Source organism: Erpetoichthys calabaricus, chromosome 7 (assembly GCF_900747795.2).
Source record: "Erpetoichthys calabaricus chromosome 7, fErpCal1.3, whole genome shotgun sequence".
Classification (NCBI taxonomy): domain Eukaryota; kingdom Metazoa; phylum Chordata; class Cladistia; order Polypteriformes; family Polypteridae; genus Erpetoichthys; species Erpetoichthys calabaricus.
The window spans coordinates 65,373,234-65,388,607 of record NC_041400.2 but is presented as its reverse complement, the minus strand read 5'-3'; the positions used below and the strand labels follow the sequence as shown (position 1 = coordinate 65,388,607).

At 38.8% G+C, this 15,374-nt stretch overlaps 1 protein-coding gene across 1 annotated transcript in view; it reads left to right on the top strand.

Annotated features, from left to right (window-relative positions):
- The window catches only part of xrcc4 (X-ray repair complementing defective repair in Chinese hamster cells 4), a 457,198-nt gene that overhangs the window by 15,501 nt on the left and 426,323 nt on the right, over nt 1-15,374 (top strand). The window contains exon 2 of the mRNA XM_051929627.1: nt 3,345-3,498. Within this exon, the coding sequence (XP_051785587.1) occupies nt 3,360-3,498 (139 nt within the window). The 5' untranslated portion in view covers nt 3,345-3,359. The remainder of the gene's footprint in view (nt 1-3,344; nt 3,499-15,374) is intronic.

Sequence of the window (15,374 nt, the reverse complement as noted above, 5' to 3'; positions counted from 1 at the left end):
AACCATCTAAACTCTATGGGGTTTGTACTTGATTACAACTTCTGAAACAAGTGGAATAAGAAAAGAAAATAATTTAGAATAAAGTTATTACTGTTCAGTCAGTAATTTATATTTGCATTAATTTATCTGTGTGTTGTACGGAAACGTATTAGGGCCATGGTGAAAAAAAAAATATGGACACAATGAAGAAAAAAAAACTAAATGACGAGAATAAAGTCGACATGTTGACTTTATTCTCGTAGTTTGTCATTAAAGTAGAACATTGTAAACTACATCTTAAAATGAATATTTAATTTAGTAGATCTTCCCAAACCCCGTCATAAATTATGTAGCGCATGAAATGCTTTGTGTTAAGCGTTCCCTGAGCCATATTAATCACTACGTGCTTCTTAAACTGTTTTCCTCTGCACTAAGAGGAGGCGCAAGCAACGATCACCACACATTAAATTGAAATGAAATTAATGAAATAATACATTAATTTCATGATATTCCTGCTCCCTGAAAATTTAAAATGCTAAGATAAATACTTGATATCATTTTCATGATGAAATGCATTAAAGCATGTACTAATCATGTGGGGGCATGGTGGCGTAGAGGTTGCACTGCTGCCTGGCAACAAGGGGGTCCCGGGTGTACCCTGCCTTGAGTTTGCATGTTTTCCTGGTGGGTTTACTCAGCGTGCTTCAGTTTCCTTTCAAAGTCATGTAGGCAGTGGGGTTTTATTATGCTGTATTGACTCTGGGGTATACGTGTGCTCGTATTCACCATGCAATGAGCTGGCGTCCTGTTCACGATTTGTTCCTGCCTGGCACATGATGCTTGCTGGGATGGGTGCAACCCTGAATGAATGGCATATTTAAAAATGTATAACGAAGATTTTTTAAAGTTCTGAACACTCCGTGGTCTAAGTTTATAACTAGTTTTAATTTCACAAAGACGTTTATCGTGTGGTGATTGGTTATGTGGAGAAAGAAAAAGGAAGGATAGGAACGGGGGGTTTGGTACATCAGATAGAGACAGCACGCATGCAATAAAGAAAGCCCGCTCAGAAGAACATCCATTGAATTCTGTGTTTGTGCCTCCGACCACCAGATCACTAACCCAACATTTACACAATATTTCAGTTAAACCTGTGTGATACCATTCATACATCCAGGTTTTTGGAGCCTCGTTACACCTGACATAAAGTTCTCTACACTAAACGTATACCTGGAGACCCCTTACTGTGAGGGAGCAGCACTACCGCCACACCACCGTGCATGTTTAATACCTGCTTTATTGCATTTCATCATGAAAATGATATCAAGTATTTATCTTAGCATTCTAAATGTTCAGAGAGCAGGAATATCATGAATGAATGTATTCTGTGCGGCGATTGCTGCCTGCGCCTCCTCAATGCAAGAGGAAGTCAGTTTAAGAAGCATGTAGTGATTAATAACTGGGTCGGGGAACATTTAACACAAAGCATTTAATGTGCTACATAACTTATGACGGGTTTGAGAAAATCTAGTAAATTAAATATTTATTTTAAGATGAAGTTTGATTAACAACATTCTACTTTAATACCTAAATAAACTATGAGAATAAAGTGGAAATGTCAAATTTAATCTCGACATAAACAGAAAGAATAAAGTCAGCATGTCAACTTTATTCTTGTCATACGCGTCGAGAATATCTCGACATTTAGTTTTTTCTTTCTTCACTGTGTCCGTATTTTTTTTTCTTCACTGTGGCCCTAATATGCTTCCGTAGTGTTGTCATTGTTCTGTGTGGAAATATTTTCGATTTTAAATGCAATGTTACACTATCACATTATTTTGATCTTACTTTATGCCTTCGTCTCCACATATCTTTCTCTTAAAATTGCTCTAAACCAAGTCACCTTTTCATCATCTTCTGTTGTCAGGAACCACAATGAAATACTGGATGATGGGAACTGTCCTACACCCATCACATATAACAGTTGTCTCATTATTGCTTTCTTTTGTATTCTGAAGATATACCCCTTGTTTGCTACATATATCTATCATCTGTTTACCTTTCTGTTCTTTCCAGGATGAACTGTTGCATTACCTTATTGGCAGAGCTGCCTGCATCTGAATTCTAAATCATTCAGAATGTTGCTGTCAGCCCTGGTGTACTGTGTTTCTTGCTACATTTGAATCCAACAACTATTATAATTTTTAACTGACTTTATATTGTTCTCAGGATTAACATCAAATTTGTTATCATAGCTCCTCATTACTAGTCTTTTGTTGCTTGTTACATGACTTAAAAAGCATCAATTTTTCTTTAACCTACATACTCTTTTCGTCTATCTCCAGATTCACTAAAATGTATTTCCACTTCTTGCTTCCAAGATGAGGAATGAGCTTATATAGGCTTCAGAACAGTTCATAGTAAATTTTTTGTGAAGACACATATTGAACCATGTTTTTGGATGCCACTTCATTTCATGCCACTAGACTATACATTGGATTCTTAAGTTTTTTTCCCGGTGTTTTATAAAGTTTAATTTATTTTGCATCTCTACTTATTATGCCTTGTTCATGATGTAGAACTTAACCTCTTGTCCATCCATCCATTATCCAACCCGCTATATCCTAACTTGGGGTTGGTGGTTTGAGAGAGGAGAGAAAGAGAGCAAGCTATTTCTGATCTGTCTGTTTAATCCCCACAATTGTAAGTGCCAGCATGACACTAGGCTTCATAGCCATAACTCCTTGCAATATTGGTAAATAAGATTAAAGCTATCATATGTAACAATGTAAAACCTTAATTTAAGATTATAGAATGACAACAAAAGTTCAGAAGCAATGTCTCTATGACCAAACAGTAAACTTTATGAGCTGGAATGTCAAAGGTCTCAATCATGAACTAAAGATGAAGAAAGTATTCTCTCACCTAACAGGTCTAAACGCCAAGATAGTTTTTTTTTTTCAGGAGACCCACTTATTAAGCAAGGATCAGTTTTGGTTGCAAAGAGACTGGACTGGCCAAATATTCCACTCCAGCTATATAAAGAAAACTAGAGGTGTGGGAATCTTAATTTACAGAACAAATTCATTTGTAGTATCAGATGTTGTATTGGATCCTGAAGTGTGATATGTGATGGTTATGGGTAATTTATTTAATTGTAAAGTGATTTTGATAAATATCTATGCACCCAAACACTAAAGCTGTCACACTAAATTGTTCTGTGGTGCATTAATATAATATGTTGCTCTGGGTTCTTTTATACACTAACCCCTTAGAGTAGTGTGAAATGTGTTAGAGTGACCTATATATAGGATATCTATCAGTTCATAATTTTCCAAACCGTCTTTTTTTAATTTTAAAAACAGACTGATTTACAAAGAATGGAACAAAGTGTACGTAAGATTGCCATATCATCAAAACCTGACAAAACCTACTTTCTCAAAATGAACTGGAAAGAAAACCTACGAAATGGTTTCACTATTGTCCTCTGTGATGGAAAGTCTGCATGGCAAGGTCAAGGTATGTTTAATTTGATTGTTCTAACCAAGTCATTGTTTTGACATGTTAATAAAATCATATGCATTTATTATACTGGCCAAAATACTTTTATACTATATTCGTTTCAGTACTAATAGTAGGCAGGAATCCATCACAATAGTAAATGGAACTTTTGGAAACAAATGCATTTTACCAAGGCTATTGTTGTGCTGAACTCTATCTATGCATCATTTTCTTGCCTTTGGTAAAAGTCTGTAAATTACTTTATTGATCTTAAGGTTTCACTTCAGCGCACATTACAGATGATTAACATATACAGTACTGCTGCTTGTTCAGGGAAAGCCTGCCTTAACTTATGTAGCTTTATAGATATTTAAAATATTAAAATGTTACTTAAAGTATTACATTTACGTAATCACTTAGACTTAATTTATTCCTTTTTATTCAAACCAAAGTTTCACCAGTTACTGCAGTTTCTTTGCTGAATACATTCCTAATTAATCAATAGACTTTCTCTCTATTATAATAATAAAATCTTGGGAGACGAGACTTTTTATCCTGCAATGAGACGTGATCTTTTGAAGAGAGACACTTTCACATCCTGTGAGACAAGACTTTGTGCCAAGAGATTTAACCACGCCCGGTGCCGGAAATAAAAGACAAAGAGTAGATGACAAAGTAGAACTCGTAGACTTGTAGATCATCTAATTCGTGTTGCCATCAGGGAAAAGTAGTGTTTCTTCCCAATGAAGAGGCTGTGGAAAGACCAGCCCTGGCACAGACAGGCAGACACCAACAGTTCAAACCCAAAACATGTTTATTTACAATACTATTTACAAAAGTCCCGCACACAACCCATTGCCCCTGCACCAATCACCCTCAGTCCAGGCCTCTTCAATATCCAGCCTTCCTTCACCGCCTCCACTCCTCTCCTCTCCTCCGAGCTTTGTCCTCTTCCACCCAACTCCAGCTGACGACTGGAGGGAGGCGGCCCCTTTTATGTCCACCCGGACGTGCTCTAGGTGCCTCCTGATGAGCTTCCTGCGGCACTTCTTGGTGTGGCGGAGGTGCCGCATGAGCACCCGGAAGCACTCCAGGTGTCCCTGGTATTACTTCCATCAACGCCTCCAGCTGTGGGCTTCACAGTCTTCTGGGTGCCCCCTGGCGGTGACCATGGGCCCCTATAGGGTTGAGCTTCCATGCTCCGTTCCCGTGGCCCCCATACAAACCAGGGCGGCTGCCCTCTCGTGGTCCGGGGAAGGCGCACAAGGCGTATCTGCAAGAAGTAAAAGATTTGTTGTTTGGTGAAAGTGAAATCCCATGAGAGAAAATTTCAAGCCCCGTGAGACAAGACTTTATGCAAAGAGAATTGGAAAAGTCCTGCCCACATCTAAAACATTTACAACCACACACAGGGTTCAATCATTTCTCATTTGTGTGAATGCTATTGTCAGACACAGTTTGTGTAGAGAGAAAGAAAAGATATTCACTCACGGGCAGTTATACGTTGCGTTGTCACGATGTAATTCCAAACACGGAATCAAAATTCAATGCGATATTGATGAAAAGGTAAAAGTGCAAAGAGATCGAATATATGGACATAGGTGATATGATATATATATTAGAGAGAGATTTAGATAACTTGCTGTCCCCATTTAAATCTTGCAGAATGAAGCTTTTGTTACCAGTGACTTTAGTGCTTTTGTTTAAGAGCTCAAATCGGTATGGCCTATACATCTAATTTACGATTGTTGTCTTATTCTATTAATGCTAGTAATGGATTTGCAAAATTTATTTCCATCCATCCATTTTCCAACCTGCTGAATCCGAACACAGGGTAACGGGGGTCTGCTGGAGCCAATCCCAGCCAACCCAGGGCACAAGGCAAGGAACCAATCCCGGGCAGGGTGCCAACCCACCGCAGGACACGCACAAACACACCCACACACCAAGCACACACTAGGGCCAATTTAGAATTGCCAATCCACCTAACCAGCATGTCTTTGGACTGTGGGAGGAAACCGGAGCGCCCGGAGGAAACCCACGCAGACACGGGGAGAACATGCAAACTCCACGCAGGGAGGACCCGGGAAGTGAACCCAGGTCCCCAGGTCTCCCAACTGTGAGGCAGCAGCGCTACCCACTGCGCCACTGTGCCGCCCATTTATTTCCATAAAAAGTAAAATTTTCTTACAGACCAATGTTTCTCAGAGTTTACTGTGGATATGCTCTGGGAAACACTGACGACAGTTTTAAGAAGACAAATTATCTTGTATGTTTCACATAAAAAAACTTGCACACTAGAAGCACATCAGAGCAGATTACTAAAATCTGAGTGCTGTTTAAGAATATGCTAAATCATGAAATAAGGTTGCCTCTACAATTGGAATTTAATATTGTGACTATGAATGAAACCAAACAATGTATCTTTTTGTCATATCAGCATCATTATGAACATGGAAAACAGGCAAATAAGACCTTATCACAGAAAATACATAAACAGGAGGTTTGAGGCAAAAGTATACAGATTGACAATGTATCATTAAAAAAACAGGGAGCCCATACAAATAACACATTTAAAGGACATTTCAGGTCCACATTTATTGGTCCTTATATTCCTCTCAGTGTAAAGATGGTGAAGCTCATGACAAGAACTTCTTTGATAGAATAAAAATATCACAACTCAAGAACTCCACATAGAAGGGCTTCATAAGCCTCTGAGGTTCACTGAAAATTAAAGATACCATAAATTGATTGCAGGAAAGCTGCAGGTCCATTGGAATTTTATCAAAACATTTTCAACTAGGTACCCTTATTGATAGCAATGTTTATTGAAGCTATTAAAAAAATTTGAAAATTAAATTTTACTAAAAACATTAGGCCAATTGTCAATTATCATTTTTCCAAAGGAAAATTAAAGACTTGTGCATAATATGGACTAATTTCACTTCTGAATAATGATATTAAGATCCTGGCTAAAAGATTTGGCTAAAAATTGAGAAAGTGATTTGCTTAGTAATTTGGCAAGATCAAAGTGGCTTTGCCAAAGACAGACTCTTAGATCCAATCTTTGACGCTCATTTAATATAATGAATCTATACCCACTTTGCTTTTAAAGAAAGCAAAGAAAGATAACTTCTTATAAATCTTAGTTGCATGCTGTTCTCTGTGCCCTAGCCAACGATAATTTATTAAATACTAGCAGGAGTACCTGGCGTTGCCTGGGAATCTATAACTGGTGAATTTCCCAAATGAAAGAAACAGAACATAGAAACAGAACAAACATTTTTCTGATTCACATTTTATTGTAAGTTCATCCACTTTGGATTGTGTCTGCTGTGGCGTTTGAGATGCCCTTGAAATAGACTTTTCTCTGGCATCTGAGGTGGACCGTGGAATTGTACATCTTTTTTTCAGTGGCATGGGTATATTCGCGTAAAGCAGGAGAATTATAATTTGTTACATGGCATTACATACGGAATACGCACCACAGTGAGATGAATTTACTTTATTTACACTATGTCGTAAAGCGAACAAATAATAGACATATATAGATAGACGCCGCATTCACTGTGTTACCCAGTCAACACGATACGTCAGTGCGTCCACCCTATTGTGAGTGGTAAAAGTGCCATTTAAACTAATACATGTAGACGTGGAAACTGGGTTTTCTGATGAAAAAACAATAACATTTAAAACAGTATCATTTACATACAAGAGATTTTGGTGAATCGTTTAAATGTAATTATGTACATCCATCTATCTATACTAATAAAAGGCAAAGCCCTCACTGACTGACTGACTGACTCATCACTAATTCTCCAACTTCCCGTGTAGGTGGAAGGCTGGAATTTGACAGGCTCATTCCTTACAGCTTACTTACAAAAGTTAGGCAGGTTTCATTTCGAAATTCAAAGTGTAACGGTCATAACTGGAACCTCTTTTTTGTCCATATACTGTAATGGACTGCAGCTCACTGGCCGTGGGAGGCGGAGTTGCGTATCGCGTCATCACGCCTCCCACGTAATCACGTGAACTGACTGTGAACGCAGTACATAGAAAACAAGGAAGAGCCCCAAAGAGCGCTGAAGAAAACATTCATTACACAATTGAGAAGGCAGCGAAACAATAAGAAGCGAGCGAGTGACGCATACAAGCATATTCATAAGTGCAGCTAAGGCGGAAACAAAGCACGGTGTAAACCGTAAGTTTAAATTAAGTTTGGCAAGATTGCTTTTGTCCTGTACAACTATACGTTGCATTCTCAACAGTAAGCTTGCACGACTTGGTCATATTACAACCGGAGTGCTGAACTGACAACCTGGTATTCAAAGAGATCTATAACAATCGTAATAAACAAACAATAAAACAGTGGGGAACCCGTGGATTAAATAAAAAGGCTGCTTCCTTGGTGAAGCAAGGAAAAAGGATGGCCTTATATAGTGTTCGTTTATAAAACAGCGGAGAAGCTGTGTAAAGACTGCTTCACAAAAAAACAGCAGAGCGCCTTATATGAGCAGGCAGTCAGCTAAAGAAGGGAATCAATAATTAACTATAATCGTAATAAACGAACAAAAAATAGCGGAGAATCCGCGGATTACATAAAGGAAATGGGTACCTGAACAGAAAAGTGAGTCTCAAATACCTACACAATAACTATAACAATCGTAATAAACGAACAATAAAACAATACAGAACCACTAAGCAAAGAGAAAGGACTGCCTTATATGGCGTTCGTTTATAAAACAGCGGACAGGCTGTGTAAAGGCAGCTTCACAAAAAAACAGATCTTTAACAAATTGTTATTGGTATATTTTCCCTCAATTTAAAAAGGTTTTCTTTTCTTCTTAATTAAAATTTAAAAGCAATACTTCACCACTGCGAAGCACAGGAATTTGGCTATATGCAGTGAGTGTGTACGCCTGATGAGCCCAGAATTAGGGCGAAACACGTGTCGCGTACTCTTTGCATTATTTGACAGTAAACTACAGTATTTTCAACCATTCTATGATCTGCTTCTCACAAATGAGGGCACCGTGGCGGATGTTAGCTGACTTGCTGGCCAACCACAAGCGTTACCTGGTAGGTAACCACCCATACAATCAGATTGTGATTCAGACTACGAATGCCGTGAATGTAATTACCCCGATCTACATGCTGTCAAATAAACGAACCACACGCCGTGGCGCAATGTTAGGGGCTTCGCCTCTAGCGCTGACGTCCGAGGTTCGATTCCCGTAAGCGAGTGCAGTGAGTGTGTACGCCTGATGAGCCCAGAATTAGGGCGAAACACGTGTCGCGTACTCTTTGCATTACTTGACAGTAAACTATTTTCAACCATTCTATGATCTGCTCCTCACAACTGAAGGCACCGTGGCTGATGTTAGCTGACTTGCTGGCCAACCATAAGCGTTACCTGGTAGGTAACCACCCATACAATCAGATTGTGATTCAGACTACGAATGCCGTGAATATATATATATATATATATATATATATATATATATATATATATATATATATATATATATATATATATATATATATATATATATATAAGTAGATATATATATATAAAGTAGATATGTATATATGTAGATATGTATATATATGTACATATGTGTATATACAGTGGTGTGAAAAACTATTTGCCCCCTTCCTGATTTCTTATTCTTTTGCATGTTTGTCACACAAAATGTTTCTGATCATCAAACACATTTAACCATTAGTCAAATATAACACAAGTAAACACAAAATGCAGTTTTTAAATGATGGTTTTTATTATTTAGGGAGAAAAAAAAATCCAAACCTACATGGCCCTGTGTGAAAAAGTAATTGCCCCCTGAACCTAATAACTGGTTGGGCCACCGTTAGCAGCAATAACTGCAATCAAGCGTTTGCGATAACTTGCAATGAGTCTTTTACAGCACTCTGGAGGAATTTTGGCCCACTCATCTTTGCAAAATTGTTGTAATTCAGCTTTATTTGAGGGTTTTCTAGCATGAACCGCCTTTTTAAGGTCATGCCATAGCATCTCAATTGGATTCAGGTCAGGACTTTGACTAGGCCACTCCAAAGTCTTCATTTTGTTTTTCTTCAGCCATTCAGAGGTGGATTTGCTGGTGTGTTTTGGGTCATTGTCCTGTTGCAGCACCCAAGATCGCTTCAGCTTGAGTTGATGAACAGATGGCCGGACATTCTCCTTCAGGATTTTTTGGTAGACAGTAGAATTCATGGTTCCATCTATCACAGCAAGCCTTCCAGGTCCTGAACCAGCAAAACAACCCCAGACCATCACACTACCACCACCATATTTTACTGTTGGTATGATGTTCTTTTTCTGAAATGCTGTGTTCCTTTTACGCCAGATGTAACGGGACATTTGCCTTCCAAAAAATTCAACTTTTGACTCATCAGTCCACAAGGTATTTTCCCAAAAGTCTTGGCAATCATTGAAATGTTTCTTAGCAAAATTGAGACGAGCCCTAATGTTCTTTTTGCTTAACAGTGGTTTGCGTCTTGGAAATCTGCCATGCAGGCCGTTTTTGCCCAGTCTCTTTCTTATGGTGGAGTCGTGAACACTGACCTTAATTGAGGCAAGTGAGGCCTGCAGTTCTTTAGACGTTGTCCTGGGGTCTTTTGTGACCTCTCGGATGAGTCGTCTCTGCGCTCTTGGGGTAATTTTGGTCGGCCGGCCACTCCTGGGAAGGTTCACCACTGTTCCATGTTTTTGCCATTTGTGGATAATGGCTCTCACTGTGGTTCGCTGGAGTCCCAAAGCTTTAGAAATGGCTTTATAACCTTTACCAGACTGATAGATCTCAATTACTTCTGTTCTCATTTGTTCCTGAATTTCTTTGGATCTTGGCATGATGTCTAGCTTTTGAGGTGCTTTTGGTCTACTTCTCTGTGTCAGGCAGCTCCTATTTAAGTGAAACAGGTGTGGCAGTAATCAGGCCTGGGGGTGGCTACGGAAATTGAACTCAGGTGTGATACACCACAGTTAGGTTATTTTTTAACAAGGGGGCAATTACTTTTTCACACAGGGCCATGTAGGTTTGGATTTTTTTTCTCCCTAAATAATAAACACCATCATTTAAAAACTGCATTTTGTGTTTACTTGTGTTATATTTGACTAATGGTTAAATGTGTTTGATGATCAGAAACATTTTGTGTGACAAACATGCAAAAGAATAAGAAATCAGGAAGGGGGCAAATAGTTTTTCACACCACTGTATATATATATATATATATATATATATATATATATATATATATATATGTGTAAATTTGTATATATATGTATATGTGGATGTGTATATGTATGTATATATATGTATATGTAGATATGTGTATATGTATGTATATATATGTATATGTAGATATGTGTATATATGTATATGTATATATATGTTTACATAACCTCTTTAACACACTACTTCTCCGCTGCAAAGCGCGGGTATTTTGCTAGTAGATATACATATACATATCTACATATACACATATATACATATATATATACATATACACATCCACACACACACATATATATATATATACAGTGGTGTGAAAAACTATTTGCCCCCTTCCTGATTTCTTATTCTTTTGCATGTTTGTCACACAAAATGTTTCTGATCATCAAACACATTTAACCATTAGTCAAATATAACACAAGTAAACACAAAATGCAGTTTTTAAATGATGGTATTTATTATTTAGGGAGAAAAAAAATCCAAACCTACATGGCCCTGTGTGAAAAAGTAATTGCCCCCTTGTTAAAAAATAACCTAACTGTGGTGTATCACACCTGAGTTCAATTTCCGTAGCCACCCCCAGGCCTGATTACTGCCACACCTGTTTCAATCAAGAAATCACTTAAATAGGAGCTGCCTGACACAGAGAAGTAGACCAAAAGCACCTCAAAAGCTAGACATCATGCCAAGATCCAAAGAAATTCAGGAACAAATGAGAACAGAAGTAATTGAGATCTATCAGTCTGGTAAAGGTTATAAAGCCATTTCTAAAACTTTGGGACTCCAGCGAACCACAGTGAGAGCCATTATCCACAAATGGCAAAAACATGGAACAGTGGTGAACCTTCCCAGGAGTGGCCGGCCGACCAAAATTACCCCAAGAGCTCAGAGACGACTCATCCGAGAGGTGACAAAAGACCCCAGGACAACGTCTAAAGAACTGCAGGCCTCACTTGCCTCAATTAAGGTCAGTGTTCACGACTCCACCATAAGAAAGAGACTGGGCAAAAACGGCCTGCATGGCAGATTTCCAAGACACAAACCACTGTTAAGCAAAAAGAACATTAGGGCTCGTCTCAATTTTGCTAAGAAACATCTCAATGATTGCCAAGACTTTTGGGAAAATACCTTGTGGACTGATGAGTCAAAAGTTGAAGTTTTTGGAAGGCAAATGTCCTGTTACATCTGGCGTAAAAGGAACACAGCATTTCAGAAAAAGAACATCATACCAACAGTAAAATATGGTGGTGGTAGTGTGATGGTCTGGGGTTGTTTTGCTGCTTCAGGACCTGGAAGGCTTGCTGTGATAGATGGAACCATGAATTCTACTGTCTACCAAAAAATCCTGAAGGAGAATGTCCGGCCATCTGTTTGTCAACTCAAGCTGAAGCGATCTTGGGTGCTGCAACAGGACAATGACCCAAAACACACCAGCAAATCCACCTCTGAATGGCTGAAGAAAAACAAAATGAAGACTTTGGAGTGGCCTAGTCAAAGTCCTGACCTGAATCCAATTGAGATGCTATGGCATGACCTTAAAAAGGCGGTTCATGCTAGAAAACCCTCAAATAAAGCTGAATTACAACAATTTTGCAAAGATGAGTGGGCCAAAATTCCTCCAGAGCGCTGTAAAAGACTCATTGCAAGTTATCGCAAACGCTTGATTGCAGTTATTGCTGCTAAGGGTGGCCCAACCAGTTATTAGGTTCAGGGGGCAATTACTTTTTCACACAGGGCCATGTAGGTTTGGATTTTTTTTTCTCCCTAAATAATAAAAACCACCATTTACAAACTGCATTTTGTGTTTACTTGTGTTATATTTGACTAATGGTTAAATGTGTTTGATGATCAGAAACATTTTGTGTGACAAACATGCAAAAGAATAAGAAATCAGGAAGGGGGCAAATAGTTTTTCACACCACTGTATATATATACACACACATATCAACATATATATACACATACATATACACACATACATATACACACACACATATACATATATACATACACACATACATACATAGTGCGTTGTAACACGGGCTGTGATTGTTACATGGGAGGGAGACGACAAATCACAGCTTCCCGCTTTCTAATCGGGCCTGTGATTGGTGCTTTGACGGATGCCCAGATCCCACAGTATTTCCCCTTAGGAGAGGCGTTAGGCAAGTGTAATTGAATAGCGGTGCTGCAAGTTTAGCTTTACACCTGTTTTTAAGGCTTATTGACTGAAAGGGGCTTTCATGAAAAAAGTTAGGTCTTTGCTACAGGATACACCCTCCACAAGTTAAGGAAGTAAAAATAAAGGTATATATTTTTGTTTTATTTAAACCTTTTAAGTTTGTATGCGGGCGGTATGGTGACGCAGTGAAAGGTGCCAGTTAGGAGACACGGGTTCGCTTCCCTGCTTGGAGTTTGAATGTTCTCCCCGTGTCTGTATGGGTTTCCTCCGGGTACTCCGGTTTCCTCCCACAGTCCAAAGACATGCAGGTTAGGTGCATTTGCGATTCTAAATTGTCCGTGGTGTGTGTGGGTGTGTGCGCCCTGCAGTGGGCTGGCACCTTGTCCTGGGTTTGTTTCCTGCCTTGTGCCCTGTGTTGGCAGGGATTGGCTCCTGTATTTAGGATATAGCGGGTTGGATAATGGATGGATGGACATTTGTATGCATAGCCCCATTTGCCCGTTTTCTTTTTTTTTCTTTCTTCAGTAATATTTCAGCAAACCCGGAGCTTGTCAGTTCAAATCCTGGTACTGACACCACTGTGTGACCCTGAGGAAGTCACTTCACCTGCCTGTGCTGCAAAAAATAAAAGTAATGTAACAAATTGTACCTCAGATGTTGCAAGTTGCTGGAATAAAGGCATAAGTCAAATAGATAAATATGCATTATACACATAGGAACTATTCATTTATTTTCAGTTAAGTCATCTGCAGCAAACCTTTATAAATGAGGGTTTCTCCTTTTTAGATGTTTCTTCTTCATTGAGGTTTTCTCTTGGAGAATTAAAGCAGCAGCTGCCAAAATATGTAGCTTTCTTATTAATTTTCCAACATTGTGTAAAATAACTTTTTATAAAGTAACATAAAAGGTTTAAATACTGGTTATCCTTTTACACTAAAATATTACTAAAGAGATACAAAAAAAGTAAAATGCATATGTTGTTTTTCTTTAAGGAGATTAAATATTACTGAAGAAAGAAAAAAAAAAAAACTAAAACAGCCAAATGGGGCTATACATACGAACTTAAAAGGTTTAAATAAAACAGAAATATATACCTTTTATTTTTACTTCCTTAACTTGTGGAGGGTGTATCCTGTAGCAAAGCCCTAACTTTTTTCGTGAAAGCCCGTTTCAGTCAATAAGTCTTAAAAAGAGGTGTAAAGATATTGACAATAAGCTACGCAAACCCACCAAGACATGCAATCGTTTAAATCAAAGCGCGAGTCGAAAAACATCATCCCATACTATTAATTAACGATTAACACATTTCTATATGTATTGTAAGCATACAATACAACTGATAATATGTTGCACTTATTTATCTGGTGTACCGACATTTTTGCGCGTTTAACGGCTGAAATCTAACGTGGTTTGTGCCCTTCAGAATGAAAACAGTTTGCATTTACCTTTTTAATAAAAGGCGAGCTTTTAAGCCTGAGAAATCACCCCGTAAATGCACACGTTTAATTGCACATGTGTTAATATGTATGCTTACACAGTATTAAAAGACACTCAACAACGTCATTTACCTTTGTTCCCGCGTTTGACTCGTGCTGTAAATCTCTTCCTTGCTTTCAGTTCACGTGATTACGTAGGAGGCGTGATGACGCGATACGTGACTCCGCCTCCTCCATTACAGTATATGGACAAAAAACAGGTTTCAGTTATGACCATTACGCGTAGAATTTCGAAATGAAACCTGCCTAACTTTTGTAAGTAAGCTGTAAGGAATGAGCCTGCCAAATTTCAGCCTTCTACCTACACGGGAAGTTGGAGAATTAGTGATGAGTGAGTGAGTCAGTCAGTCAGTCAGTGAGGGCTTTGCCTTTTATTAGTATAGATATGTAAATTTGTATATGTATATATATGTGGATGTGTATATGTATGTATGTATGTATGTATGTATATATATGTATATGTAGATAAATATACAGTAATCCCTCACCTATCGCGGGGGTTACGTTCCAAAGCCCCCCGCGATAGGTGAAAATCCTCGAAGTAGCGACCTATATTTATTTGATTATTTATACATATTTTAAGGCTTTATAAACCCTTCCCACACTCTTATAAACCTTTCTCACTCTCTTGTTAACCTTTCCCACGCTCTTATAAGCACTTCCTATTCTCTTAAACACTTTCTGCATTCTTAAACACCTCAGACCAACACTGCACACTGCACGCAGCGATCAGACGTCAATGTGTCTGCACTCGCTTTGTGAAGGGGGGCAGCTGAACTCTCAGCAGAGCAGAAATGGACTTTGTGCTGCTTCTGCCAAAATGCCTGCTTGTCGCTCTGCGCGTTCGGAAGGAAGAGGAGGAGTGGGGGGGGGTGTGTGAGGGCTGAACGCACGTTCGCTCAAACCCCCCTCCCTGGAGGCGCAATACGCCCCTGCCACTTCGCATTGTCAAGGAGGTGGGGAGCT